At 47.3% G+C, this 15,077-nt stretch overlaps 1 protein-coding gene across 1 annotated transcript; it reads left to right on the top strand.

The window, feature by feature from the left end:
- The first annotated feature begins 439 nt into the window (after positions 1–439).
- On the top strand, positions 440–14,644 carry trmt1 (tRNA methyltransferase 1). The gene is given in 16 exon segments (NM_001173814.1): positions 440–582; positions 1,418–1,804; positions 3,589–3,778; positions 5,852–6,039; positions 8,643–8,758; positions 8,879–8,991; positions 9,234–9,382; positions 9,522–9,605; positions 9,749–9,818; positions 9,907–10,041; positions 10,539–10,624; positions 10,807–10,915; positions 11,028–11,104; positions 11,385–11,504; positions 12,947–13,064; positions 14,165–14,644. Coding segments are annotated over 15 exon segments (1,890 nt in total). The 5' UTR covers positions 440–582; positions 1,418–1,538; the 3' UTR covers positions 14,234–14,644.
- Positions 14,645–15,077: the final 433 nt, after the last annotated feature.

Raw genomic sequence — 15,077 nt, 5'->3', positions numbered from 1 at the left:
TATAGTAATGGTTATCAACTGTACTGCAGGGATGGAATGTAAGTCACAGAAAATTGAGGTTGTGGTGGCAGCTGCAGAGAGGTATTTGGGTATGTGAGATGTGACATTAGAAGAGTTACAGGGTGTGTTAAGTGATGGTGTCCCATGCTTTCAGGTTGTTGGCCTGAGGTAGGACTAAATAGATTTACATAGTGGAGTAGGGTGTTGGTATTTAATAATTATTTTATTTGTTAGTGAGTGTAGTGTTACATTGTAGGGTATTTGTATATAGATTTTTTTCAAGCAAACTATAAGCGAGTTGTAATCCAGTCTAGTAGGTGGCGGTAATGCAACATGTATTGGATACTTACCGCCGTTAAACCTCAGCGAAGAAGAAGAATTGGAAACGCGTTTTTACCTTTTTCTGTTTGGTTCTGCGGGATTCTGTAGTTGTGGTCCATGCATGTCTGCGTCCATGTGTTAACTTGAGTTTTGCAACAAATAGCTAGTGAGTTATTGCCGTTGTCATACAGTAAATATCCCAACTCATCAAATACAGCTACATTTTAAGTTGTCAGCTTGGGAAAGTGTGCCGCATATAAGGTAATCGTTTTTATCTTACTTGATAGCTAAGTACCGGTAGCTAGCTAGTTAGCGCTTAGGCTCATTTCAATGCAGTCAGTTAGCTAGTATTGTGAACTTAGCCGGTGTCAGCATGTCAAAGTTGCAAGTGTTTTATCATAACTTTTATGGTGTGAATGTTCAATGTTAGTTAGATTACTGGTGTCTTTTTTTCTCTCTGACGAAACAAGCTCTGACTACTTTGAAGGGGGTGCGCCCTGGTTTATGTAGCTAGCTTGCTACCTTAGCAAGCTGCTCTGACTTCAGCTCAGGCATCAGTAACGTTATAGATCATCTTTGCTTCAAGCCATGGTTTAGCTAACAGTCTTTGTCCAACAGCTCATTTTCTGTGTGTGTTGTCAGTTCATGCTCTAGTCTAAACTGTGGAGGAAGAGCCCTAAGTCTAACCAATATCTGTTTTTCCAACAGCACTGTGTAACCTAGCCCAATATGTACTCTAACTTTACTCCTCAAGGTCCTTAAGGGGACCTATGTTATTTTCAGAGGTATCATTTACGGCCAGATACTCCATCTAAACGTGAATCGATTCTCAATTGCAATATGGTTCTAGAAACATAAAACCCATGACTTTCATATGACATCAAAATAATTAAACAAATGGAAAATATACACTTACTGTAAACTGCAAGCGATGCATGTTAATTTTCAGACTGAGCATCTGGTCTCTTAACAAAACTCCCCCGGACAGTAGATGCCTTCGTCTGATGACTCTTATGTGTAATGTAATGGAACTGATAGTCAATGGCTGTGTGTGACCACTGTGACCATTATAACACAATGTTGTCATTTCTTCCAGGACTGAGAAGTGCCCTATGCTGATCATCACTGCTCGGCTACTCCCCCTCTAACCTGGACCCTTCACCCACCAGAGGATTCTAAGGACAGCTGGCAGTGTTGCCTACAGGGGACTGAGAACGATGGAGCCCCTCAGGGCCCCTCAGGATCCACAAGTTAACACCACCCTGTCTGGGGTAGACACCAAGCCTCAGCCCCCTACTTCTGGAGCCCCAATGGAGGGCTTGAACCCAACTCCAGCTGCCTCAACACCTGACCAGGAGATGCCCCCGACAACAGGGTTGTTGCCAGGGGAGACAGTTGTCAGGGAGGGCAAGGCGGCCATATTGTTTCCCAGTGCCAACGAGGTGTTTTACAACCCTGTGCAGGAGTTCAACAGAGATCTGACGTGAGTTTGACTGATGGGGCATATTCACTAGGAAGTAAACGAAACGGAGGGACCTACCTGAATTTGTCCAATAGAAACTCTCACACAGTTTGCTTTGGTGTGCACTTACGAATACACCCCTAACGGTCCTTTATCCCTTAGCTGGCCCAACGTTCAGCTCAAGGCTGCGTTTTCAACATACACCTTATCCCTGGACATATTATGGGATATATGGATATAAAACCAGTCAGCATCTGGTGTGACCAACATTTGCCTCATAGAGTTGATCAGTCTGATTGTGGCCTGTGGAATGTTGTCCCACTTCTCTTTAATGCCTGTGTGACGTTGCTGGATATTGGTGGGAACTACAACACGCTGTCGTACACGTCGATCCAGAGCATCCCAAACATGCTCAAAGGCTGACATGTCTGGTGACTATGCAGGCCATGGAAGAACTGGGATGTTTTCAGCTTCCAGTAATTGTGTACAGGTCCTTGCGACACGGGGCTCTGCATTACCATGCTGAAACATGAGGTGATGACGGCAGATAAATGGCATGACAATCGACCTCAGGATCTCATCACGGTATCTCTGTGCATCCAAATTGCCAACAGTAAAATGCAATTGTGTTCGATGTCTGTAGCTTATGCCTGCCCGTACCATAATCCCACTGCCACCATGGGACACTGTTGCAAACCGCAACCCCCACGACACCATACATGTTATCTGCCATCTGCCCGGTACAGTTGAAACCGAGATTCATCCGTGAAGAGCACACCTCTCCAGTGTGCCAGTGGCCATTGAAGGTGGGCATTTGTCCATTAAAGTCGGTTACGATGCCGAACTGCAGTCAGGTCAAGACCCTGGTGAGGACGACGAGCACATAGATGAGCTTCCCTGAGACGGTTTCTGACAGTTGGTGCAGAAATTATTCACTGTGCAAACTGTTTCATCAGCTGACATGGTGGCTGGTGTCAGACGACCCCGCAGGTGAAGAAGCTGGACGTGGAGGTCCTGGGCTGGCTACACGTGGTCTGCGGTTGTGAGGCTGGTTGGATGTACTGCCAAATTCTCTAAAATGACGTTGGAGGCAGACGTTGGTCAATTCTCTGGCAACAGCTCTGGTGGACATTCCTGCAGTCAGCATGCCAACTGCACGCTCCCTCAACATGAGATGTCTGTGGCATTACTGTGTGACAAAACTGCACATTTTAGAGTGGCCTTTTATTGTCCCCAGCACAAGGCCTGTGTAATGATCATGCTGTTTAATCAGCTTCTTGATATGCCACACCTGTCAGGTGGATGGATTATCTGTGCAAAGGATGGTACAGGGATGTAAACAAATTTGTGCTCAATTTGAGAAGGAAGCTTTTTGTGTGTATGGAACATTTTTGGGATCTTTTATTTCAGCTCATGAAACATGGGACCAACACTTTCCATGGTTTATATTTTTGTTCAGTATAGATAAAATAAATTAGTGGCGCAGCGGTCTAAGGCACTGCATCACAGTGCTAGTAGGCATCACTACAGACTTGGGTTCGATCCCAGGCTGTATCACAACCGGCTATGATCGGGAGTTCCATAGGGCGGCGCACAATTGGCCCAGCGTCGTCCGGGATTAGAGGAGGGTTTGACCGGAGTGGCCTTACATGTAGGCCGTCATTAATTAAGAATTAGTTCTTAACTGACTTGCCTAGTTAATTGAAGGTAAAATGTATATGGCTCAGGCTATGGTAGCTAGCTGGTTGTTCATCACAGGTATACCTGTTTCATCTCATGTCTCCGTCTTGCCCCCTTCTCTCCAGGTGTGCGGTGGTTACAGAGTTTGCCCGCGAGCAGATGGCCCGGAGGGGGGTGAAGGTGGTAGTGCCAGGGGAGAAGGAGAGGGTGGTGGTCAATCTAGCTGATGAGAAGAAAGAGGAGACAGAGATGCAGACAGGGGAGAAAGGAGGAGAGGAGCCGGTCGTAACTGCTTCAGTGGGGGAGCACTGTAAGGTATGAAAAAGCGCGTGTGTGTGCTTGCATCCATGTTCTAACCCTACCATTCTCCTCTCTCCACAATGATCTGCCAGTGTGTTTGTGTTCTAACCCTACCATTCTCCTCTCTCCACAATGATCTGCCAGTGTGTTTGTGTTCTAACCCTACCATTCTCCTCTCTCCACAATGATCTGCCAGTGTGTTTGTGTTCTAACCCTACCATTCTCCTCTCTCCACAATGATCTGCCAGTGTGTTTGTGTTCTAACCCTACCATTCTCCTCTCCACAATGATCTGCCAGTGTGTTTGTGTTCTAACCCTACCATTCTCCTCTCTCCACAATGATCTGCCAGTGTGTTTGTGTTCTAACCCTACCATTCTCCTCTCTCCACAATGATCTGCCAGTGTGTTTGTGTTCTAACCCTACCATTCTCCTCTCTCCACAATGATCTGCCAGTGTGTTTGTGTTCTAACCCTACCATTCTCCTCTCTCCACAATGATCTGCCAGTGTGTTTGTGTTCTAACCCTACCATTCTCCTCTCCACAATGATCTGCCAGTGTGTTTGTGTTCTAACCCTACCATTCTCCTCTCTCCACAATGATCTGCCAGTTTGTTTGTATTCTAACCCTACCATTCTCCTCTCTCCACAATGATCTGCCAGTGTGTTTGTGTTCTAACCCTACCATTCTCCTCTCCACAATGATCTGCCAGTGTGTTTGTATTCTAACCCTACCATTCTCCTCTCTCCACAATGATCTGCCAGTGTGTTTGTGTTCTAACCCTACCATTCTCCTCTCCACAATGATCTGCCAGTGTGTTTGTGTTCTAACCCTACCATTCTCCTCTCTCCACAATGATCTGCCAGTTTGTTTGTATTCTAACCCTACCATTCTCCTCTCTCCACAATGATCTGCCAGTGTGTTTGTGTTCTAACCCTACCATTCTCCTCTCCACAATGATCTGCCAGTGTGTTTGTATTCTAACCCTACCATTCTCCTCTCTCCACAATGATCTGCCAGTGTGTTTGTGTTCTAACCCTACCATTCTCCTCTCCACAATGATCTGCCAGTGTGTTTGTGGTCTAACCCTACCATTCTCCTCTCTCCACAATGATCTGCCAGTTTGTTTGTGTTCTAACCCTACCATTCTCCTCTCTCCACAATGATCTGCCAGTGTGTTTGTGTTCTAACCCTACCATTCTCCTCTCCACAATGATCTGCCAGTGTGTTTGTGTTCTAACCCTACCATTCTCCTCTCTCCACAATGATCTGCCAGTTTGTTTGTGTTCTAACCCTACCATTCTCCTCTCTCCACAATGATCTGCCAGTGTGTTTGTATTCTAACCCTACCATTCTCCTCTCCACAATGATCTGCCAGTTTGTTTGTGTTCTAACCCTACCATTCTCCTCTCCACAATGATCTGCCAGTGTGTTTGTGTTCTAACCCTACCATTCTCCTCTCTCCACAATGATCTGCCAGTGTGTTTGTATTCTAACCCTACCATTCTCCTCTCTCCACAATGATCTGCCAGTGTGTTTGTATTCTAACCCTACCATTCTCCTCTCCACAATGATCTGCCAGTGTGTTTGTATTCTAACCCTACCATTCTCCTCTCTCCACAATGATCTGCCAGTGTGTTTGTGTTCTAACCCTACCATTATCCTCTCCACAATGATCTGCCAGTGTGTTTGTATTCTAACCCTACCATTCTCCTCTCTCCACAATGATCTGCCAGTGTGTTTGTATTCTAACCCTACCATTCTCCTCTCTCCACAATGATCTGCCAGTGTGTTTGTGTTCTAACCCTACCATTCTCCTCTCTCCACAATGATCTGCCAGTGTGTTTGTATTCTAACCCTACCATTATCCTCTCTCCACAATGATCTGCCAGTGTGTTTGTATTCTAACCCTACCATTCTCCTCTCCACAATGATCTGCCAGTGTGTTTGTATTCTAACCCTACCATTATCCTCTCTCCACAATGATCTGCCAGTGTGTTTGTATTCTAACCCTACCATTCTCCTCTCTCCACAATGATCTGCCAGTGTGTTTGTGTTCTAACCCTACCATTTTCCTCTCCTCCATCCAGAATGGTCTGCGTGTGTTGGAGGGTCTGGCAGCGTCTGGCCTACGCTCTGTGAGGTTTGCTCTGGAGGTGCCTGGTCTACGTAGCGTCACGGCTAACGACTTCTCAGCCAAGGCTGCTGCCCTCATCGCCCGCAATGCCCAGCACAACGGGGTCACACACCTACTGCAGGCCAGCCAGAGAGACGCCAGGTTGGTCTCTCTCTCCTTCATTTATCTCATTCTGTTCTTTTCTTATTTTCTTTGTTCATCTGTGCTCACTCACTCACACACTCACACACTCAGACAGTCTTCTAAGTCAAACTATCACTCTCAATTTGATCTTTTCTTCTTTCTCCGTATTATTCATTCTCTCTCCCTCTTTACCTCTCTTTCGATCCACCTCTTTCTCCTACACTGTCTCTCCCCCCCATCATGTTAATCCCTCCCTGTCTCGTTCCTCCAGCGTGTCAATCCCTCCCTGTCTCGTTCCTCCAGCGTGTTAATCCCTCCCTGTCTCATTCCTCCAGCGTGTTAATCCCTCCCTGTCTCGTTCCTCCAGCGTGTTAATCCCTCCCTGTCTCATTCCTCCATCGTGTTAATCCCTCCCTGTCTCTTCCCCCCATCGTGTTAATCCCTCCCTGTCTCTTCCCCCCATCGTGTCAATCCCTCCCTGTCTCGTTCCTCCAGCGTGTTAATCCCTCTCTGTCTTGTTCCTCCAGCGTGTTAATCCCTCCGTCTTGTTCCTCCAGCGTGTTAATCCCTCCGTCTTGTTCCTCCTGTTCCTCCAGCGTGTTAATCCCTCCGTCTTGTTCCTCCAGCGTGTTAATCCCTCCGTCTCGTTCCTCCAGCGTGTTAATCCCTCCGTCTCGTTTCTCCATCGTGTTAATCCCTCCGTCTCGTTCCTCCAGCGTGTCAATCCCTCCCTGTCTCGTTCCTCCAGCGTGTTAATCCCTCCGTCTCGTTCCTCCAGCGTGTTAATCCCTCCGTCTCGTTCCTCCAGCGTGTTAATCCCTCCGTCTCGTTCCTCCAGCGTGTTAATCCCTCCCTGTCTCGTTCCTCCAGCGTGTTAATCCCTCCCTGTCTCGTTCCTCCAGCGTGTTAATCCCTCCCTGTCTCGTTCCTCCATCGTGTTAATCTCTCCCTGTCTCGTTCCTCCGGCGTGTTAATCCCTCCCTGTCTCGTTCCTCCGGCGTGTTAATCCATCCGTCTCGTTCCTCTGGCGTGTTAATCCCTCCCGGTCTCGTTCCTCCGACGTGTTAATCCCTCCCTGTCTCGTTCCTCCATCGTGTTAATCTCTCCCTGTCTCGTTCCTCCATCGTGTTAATCTCTCCCTGTCTCGTTCCTCCAGCGTGTTAATCCCTCCCTGTCTCGTTCCTCCAGCGTGTTAATCCCTCCCTGTCTCGTTCCTCCAGCGTGTTAATCCCTCCCTGTCTCGATCCTCCAGCGTGTTAATCCTTCCCTGTCTCGTTCCTCCATCGTGTTAATCCTTCCCTGGCTCGTTCCTCCATCGTGTTAATCCTTCCCTGGCTCGTTCCTCCATCGTGTTAATCCTTCCCTGGCTCGTTCCTCCATCGTGTTAATCCCTCCCTGTCTCCTTCCTCCAGCGTGTTAATCCCTCCGTCTCGTTCCTCCAGCGTGTTAATCCCTCCCTGTCTCGTTCCTCCAGCGTGTTAATCCCTCCCTGTCTCGTTCCTCCAGCGTGTTAATCCCTCCCTGTCTCGTTCCTCCAGCGTGTTAATCCCTCCCTGTCTCGTTCCTCCAGCGTGTTAATCCCTCCCTGTCTCGTTCCTCCATCGTGTTAATCCCTCCCTGGCTCGTTCCTCCATCGTGTTAATCCCTCCCTGGCTCGTTCCTCCATCGTGTTAATCCCTCCCTGGCTCGTTCCTCCATCGTGTTAATCCCTCCCTGGCTCGTTCCTCCATCGTGTTAATCCCTCCCTGGCTCGTTCCTCCATCGTGTTAATCCCTCCCTGGCTCGTTCCTCCATCGTGTTAATCCCTCCCTGGCTCGTTCCTCCATCGTGTTAATCCCTCCCTGGCTCGTTCCTCCATCGTGTTAATCCCTCCCTGGCTCGTTCCTCCATCGTGTTAATCCTTCCCTGTCTCGTTCCTCCATCGTGTTAATCCTTCCCTGGCTCGTTCCTCCATCGTGTTAATCCTTCCCTGGCTCGTTCCTCCATCGTGTTAATCCCTCCCTGTCTCCTTCCTCCAGCGTGTTAATCCCTCCGTCTCGTTCCTCCATCGTGTTAATCCCTCCCTGTCTCGCTCCTCCAGCGTGTTAATCCCTCCCTGTCTCGTTCCTCCAGCGTGTTAATCCCTCCCTGTCTCGTTCCTCCAGCGTGTTAATCCCTCCCTGTCTCGTTCCTCCATCGTGTTAATCCCTCCCTGGCTCGTTCCTCCATCGTGTTAATCCCTCCCTGGCTCGTTCCTCCATCGTGTTAATCCCTCCCTGGCTCGTTCCTCCATCGTGTTAATCCCTCCCTGGCTCGTTCCTCCATCGTGTTAATCCCTCCCTGTCTCGTTCCTCCATCGTGTTAATCCCTCCCTGTCTCGTTCCTCCAGCGTGTTAATCCCTCCCTGGCTCGTTCCTCCATCGTGTTAATCCCTCCCTGGCTCGTTCCTCCAGCGTGTTAATCCCTCCGTCACGTTCCTCCAGCGTGTTAATCCCTCCCTGTCTCGTTCCTCCAGCGTGTTAATCCCTCCCTGTCTCGTTCCTCCAGCGTGTTAATCCCTCCCTGTCTCGTTCCTCCATCGTGTTAATCCTTCCCTGTCTCGTTCCTCCATCGTGTTAATCCCTCCTGTCTCGTTCCTCCAGCATGCTGATGTATGAGATGCGGGGGAAGAAGGACCGCTATGATGTCATAGACCTGGACCCCTACGGAAGCCCCGCCCCTTTCCTGGATGCCGCCGTCCAGGCCGTCGGTGAAGGAGGTCCGTAGATGTCCGTCAGTTATTCCCTCTGCTTAACTTAACATGTTTCTGTGTCAGCGACAGATACATTGAGTGCGTTTTCCAGTGTGGTTTTACTAAAAACGTCTCTCTCTCCCCCAGGTCTGTTGTGTGTGACGTGTACTGACATGGCTGTGATGGCTGGTAACAGTGGGGAGACCTGCTACAGCAAATACGGCTCTATCTCCATCAAAGCCAAGTACTGTCATGAGATGGTGAGGAACGCTGGGCTAAACTGTATTCCAGCAGTGTGTATTTTCAACTAAAATTGGATGCAAGAAAAACCTTGTTGGAATAATACGTGTGTAGTAGAAGGAACATTTTAGGGAAGTTGTGTGAATACATTTTGAATAGAAGTTTGAGAGTTTAGTCCCTGCTGTGTCGCTTGTCTCATAACTCTCCTTCTCCACCTTCCCTCTCTCCCTCGCCACCCCCCCTCTTCTCCCTCCTCCCCCAGGCTCTGCGTATCATCCTGCATAGTCTGGACCAGAGAGCTGGTGTGTACCAGCGCTACATCCATCCCCTGCTCTGTGTCAGTGTGGACTTCTACATACGAGTGTTTGTCAGGGTACACACAGGACAGGCCATGGTCAAAAACTCAGCAAGGTATGGACACACACACACCGTAACACAATACTTTATCTAGACAGTCTTCATAACGGATTTTAAAGTTGTTATTCTGAAGATATGATGACATTACACCGGTCATGACGTGTTGATTGGTTGATATTGTGTTGTGTTTCAGTAAACAAGCGTTGGTGTATAACTGTGTAGGCTGTGGCTCGTTCCACTTCCAGCGACTGGGCAAGAGGATGACTCAGGGAACACAGTAAGACACTATTTCTCTATATGGGTTATTCCTGTCGAGTTGGACAACTTGTGTTAATGTTTCTCTCTCTCTGTGTGTGTGTGTGTGTGTGTGTGTGTGTGTGTGTGTGTGTGTGTGTGTGTGTGTGTGTGTGTGTGTTTCAGTATAAAGTACTCTGCAGCCACTGGACCGCCGGTCGGAGCAGAGTGTGAACACTGTGGATACAGACACCAGGTGAGGACACACACTCTCTCTCAAACACACTCTCTTACTTTCTCACGCATTCTCTCTGACGCCGTCTCTCCCTCCTCCTCCTCTGTAGCTGGGTGGTCCTATCTGGGGTGAGGCCCTCCATGATGTGAGCTTCGTTCAGAAGGTTCTATCTGCCGTGTCTGGGAACCCGTCCCGCTTTGGAACTGCCCGTCGCATAGAGGGCATGCTCAGCATGGTCACAGAGGTGAGAGGTTAGGGGTCATAGAGGGCATGCTCAGCATGGTCACAGAGGTGAGAGGTTAGGGGTCATAGAGGGCATGGTCAGCATGGTCACAGAGGTGAGAGGTTAGGGGGCATGCGCAGCATGGTCACAGAGGTGAGAGGTTAGGGGTCATAGGTCTACAAGAAGCAGTCTGAAATGCACTTTATATTATTACATGGAATAAGACATGGGGGGGGGCCTTTTCTCAACTGCATGCTGCTCTTCTTCTCAAAACCCATTGGAGGAGAAGTTCAGAGGTGAGGGACTTCTCTTTGTCCTCCAATGGGTTTTGAGAAGGAGGCGAGGAGAGCGGAGGTGAGGAGTATGCAGTTGAGATTCTTCCATTGATGCTGATCCAAGGTTAGTTTGGGCTTCTCACTCTTAATGGTAGGATTGGGAGAAAGGGTAAGCTGATCTGAGGTCTGCCTAAGATGAGCCAGGTGTAATGTCCAAACTTTAACTTTTGTCTGTGTGTCCAGGAGCTGGAGGACGTGCCTCTGTACTACACAGTGGACAACCTGAGCAGCACTGTACACTGCAGCACCCCCCCTCTGCTCCAGTTCAGGTCAGACCTACTCTCCCTCTCATATAAGACTGTCTTGTCTGATTACAGAAAATACAACTCTCTTTCTTTCTTTCTTTCTTTCTTTCTTTCTTTCTTTCTTTCTTTCTTTCTTTCTTTCTTTCTTTCTTTCTTTCTTTCTCTCTCTCTTTCTTTCTTTCTTTCTTTCTTCCCCCCCCCCCCAGGTCGGCTCTGCTTCATGCTGGCTACAGGGTGTCTTTGTCTCATGCCTGTAAGAACGCTCTAAAGACGGATGCTCCTCCCAGGGTTCTCTGGGACGTCATGCGATGCTGGGTAAGACACAATGCACCATGGGAACCATTTCAATACTGGATGAAACCGGAAGTCCAAGTCACAATCCAGGTGTAGATTTGACTGTATGTGGTGGTTATCTTGTATCCCGCAGGAAAAGTCCAATCCAGTGAAGAGAGACAGACTGTCAGAGAGCAGCCCTGCTCACCACATCCTCAGTACTGAACCCATGTAAGTCTGGGACTGAACCAACTGCCTGGGAGATGAAGATGCCAGTACTGTTTAACATAGAGATGGTATAATGTAGTGATGAATAAGATGATGGATATTAGGAAAAGGTAGGTGTACTGAAAACAAACACTGAAATGCACAAGCCATCATGTCCTGTCTCTCTCTCTCTCTCTCTCTCTCTCTCTCTCTCTCTCTCTCTCTCTCTCTCTCTCTCTCTCTCTCTCTCTCTCTTCTCTCTCTTCTCTCTCTTCTCTCTCTTCTCTCTCTTCTCTCTCTCTAGTCTACAGGCGTGTTTTGATGTGAGGGAGGATGCCAATCCCCAGTCCCGCCGTCGCCACCTCACCCGCTTCCAGGAGAACCCTGAACCTTTCTGGGGGCCCAAGGCCCGCGCCAATGCTGGGTAGGATACACTTATTAGTACTAACCCCGTCCTTGACCCCTAACCCTCAGGCCAGATGGGGGCCCACGCCAAGGCTGGGTACAGACACTAATTAATACTAACCCCGTCCTTGACCCCTAACCCTAAACCTCAGGCCAGCTGGGGGCCCAAGGCCCGCGCCAAGGCTGGGTACGGACCCTCAGACACTAATTAATACTAACCCCGTCCTTGACCCCTAAACCTCAGGCCAGCTGGGGGCCCAAGGCCCGCGACAAGGCTGCGTACGGACCCTCAGACACTAATTAATACTAACCCCGTCCTTGACCCCTAAACCTCAGGCCAGCTGGGGGCCCAAGGCCCACGCCAAGGCTGGGTACAGACCCTCAGACACTAATTAATGATGATCTCAACATGAAGTTAGCTAAATAAATATTTCTACAGTATTGGTTTAAACCTCTCCCCATTGTTTCTTCTTTCCGTCTCTATCTCTCCACCTGCCTCTTACTGTGCTCTTCCCTATATTATCTCTCTCAACATGTGTTTACATTGCCAAAGGAAGTGAAATACATCATCAAAAGTGAACTGTAGATATTACTCGCTCAAGTTCCAAAATAATAAATCATATTATGTCTATATACAGTGTTGTAACGATGTGCAAATAGTTAAAGTACAAAAGGGAAAATAAGTAAATATGGGTTGTATTTACAATGCTGTTTGTTCTTCTGATGGCATGCTGTGGTATTTACCCAGTAGATATGGGAGTTTATCAAAATTGGGTTTGTTTTCTAATTCTTTGTGGGTCTGTGTAATCTGAGGGAAATATGTGTCTCTAATATGGTCATACATTTGGCAGGAGGTTAGGAAGTGCAGCTCAGTTTCCACCTCATCGTGTGGGCAGTGTGCACATAGCCTGTCTTCTCTTGAGAGCCATGTCTGCCTACGGCGGCCTTTCTCAATAGCAAGGCTATGCTCACTGAGTCTGTACATAGTCAAAGCTTTCCTTATGTTTGGGTCAGTCCCAGTAGTCAGGTATTCTGCCACTGTGTACTCTCTGTTTAGGGCCAAACAGCATTCTAGTTTGCTCTGTTTTTTTGTTAATTCTTTCCAATGTGTCAAGTAATTATCTTTTTGTTTTCTCATGATTTGGTTGGGTCTAATTGCGGTGCTGTCCTGGGGCTCTGTGGGTTCTGTTGTGTTTGTGAACAGAGCCCCAGGACCAGCTTGCTTAGGGGACTCTTCTCCAGGTTCATCTCTCTGTAGGTGATGACTTTGTTATGGATGGTTTGGGAATCGCTTCCTTTTAGGTGGTTGTAGAATTTAACGTCTCTTTTCAGGGTTTTGATCATTAGCGGGTATCGGCCTAATTCTGCTCTGCATGCATTATTTGGTGTTTTCCTTTGTATACGGAGGATATTTCTGCAGAATTCTGCATGCAGAGTCTCAATTTGGTGTCGCTCTCCTAGTGGTGGAGGTATCTCATCAGACCTGGAGGACAGGAGGAAACAGGGTCAAAACAAGAGGAAGAACCAGATCACAGACGCCACCCAGCTTAAGAGCTTCCCCTGCAAGAGGTTCAGGAAGGTATGGGAACACTATATTCCTCACCACACCCTGTAACTCTAGGCATTGCATTACACAAGATTCAGGAAGTCACAAGAGCTTCCCTTGCAAGAGGTTCAGAAAGGTACAGGGAAACACCCCACAATAACCACATAGACATAGTAGAATTATAAGGCTGCGTTTACACAGGCAGCCCAATGCTGATCTTTTTACAATAATTGGTATTTTGACCAATCAGACCAGCTCTTAAAAAAAAAAAGATCTGATTTGATTTGTCAAAAAGGCTATTAGTATAAAATATCTCAGAATTGGGCTGCCTGTGTAGAGGCAGCCACAGTAATGTTTCACAGGAGCTTTCTCTTTGGTGAAATGTTCTGAAGGGTGTGAGCACACTCTGTTCTTTTCATAATAACACTGTCGGCATAGTAACCGTACACTACCAGAGAACAAGGTGTTCTATCTCCCCAGCAACAGACAGTGCCTCATTAATTATTAATCATCATAACACTTCAGCTATTATTACAGATACATTTTCCACACAATAATAAACCTTCTAAACTGGCGTTGTTAAATACTCGTTATTGGCTTGAAGGGCATTGCATAGCTTGCAATATTTCCCTATAACACACGGTATATCCGCACGGTAGAATTTAAGGGCTATACATATTTTGTTTGAGATGCTTTTTAAACTAAGACTAATTGGGAAAAGTATTGTTTTAATTCGATTTTCATAAGCCAGCTAAGACTGATGGTTGGGTTGGCTAAACTAGCAAGTCTGTTAGCTACAGTAGTTGCCTTGGTAACTAAGCAATCTAGTACATTTGCTAGCTACTTCAGTGGATGTTGAACACATTTTCTAGTGGCAAATATGTTCAATTCTAGCCATGGTGTAAAAGAGAATTAACTCTGGGCTCGATGCGTTCTGTGGGAAGTGATGCAATGCCATGGAAGGTCAGTTTCACTCCACTAGTGTCTAGTGGAACAGCTTCCATGGCATTCATTATTTACCATAGGACACACAGCCCCTCATTGATTATGTCTTACATATAATTTGCATATACGTTTTGCCCCCTTCTCGCCCCCTCCCTCTTCTGCCACTCGTTCCCTCTCTCTCTCTCCAGGGTAAATGCACACACGGTGAAAAATGCTGTTACTCCCATGACCTGGAACAGACTGACAAGCTGGAGTGATGATGGAGCGATTCCTTCCTCCTCTCTCTTCTTCCCTCCCACTCAGTATCCTCATGTCCAGCTCAGCAGAATCTGTCCACTGCAAGGTATACTGGACACAATCATGGCTAAGCAACCAGGTGAAACTCCAGGCCCCAGACATAACTAACTTTGAACTCCAGGGTGAAGTTTCCCCCTTGGTACAAATCTAGGATCAGCTTCCCCTCCCCCAATCCTCCACATTACCATTAGTGGGGAGACTGCAAAACTGACCCAAGATCAGCATTTATGGGTAACTTCATTCCACAACATTATGGGATATCTAGTTAGCCCTGTATTGGAAATACACATACTGGCTTCATACTGAAGTGAAGCATCAATTATGTTTTATTTATGACTGTTGTGACAGTCTAATAAAAGTCTTTATGGCAAGTGTTGAGAAGTCATTTGTTCTGGTGAAAAATAGCTTTTACTGATGGTTCATTTTTAGAACAGCTGTTGTGTACTGTGCTTTGACTTCCATTGTAGCGAATACATGTACATCTTATAATCATGTGGCGGAATGGGTGAGTAAATACAACCTGGGTTTAATATCAGCTGCACATGCATCACTGATTCAACGCAAAAGCACTTCAATTCTGATCTTTTGCCACTAAGTTGTCTTATGACCAATCAGATTGGATCTTTTGCCCATAATTGGGCTGCCTGTGTAAATGCAGCCTAAACCACTCAATTACCAAAGGCACATTCGAGAGAAATAAAAATCACTTATTGCACAGAATATTCACTCAGCATGTAGTAAATATATATTGGTAACAGGTGTGTGTGTGTGAAGTTTTTGTCATTTAGTAATAAGTAGTTACAG

This window comes from Salmo salar, chromosome ssa12, assembly GCF_905237065.1.
Source record: "Salmo salar chromosome ssa12, Ssal_v3.1, whole genome shotgun sequence".
In the NCBI taxonomy this organism is placed as follows: Eukaryota; Metazoa; Chordata; class Actinopteri; order Salmoniformes; family Salmonidae; genus Salmo; species Salmo salar.
This window is presented reverse-complemented; position numbering and strand designations above follow the sequence as displayed.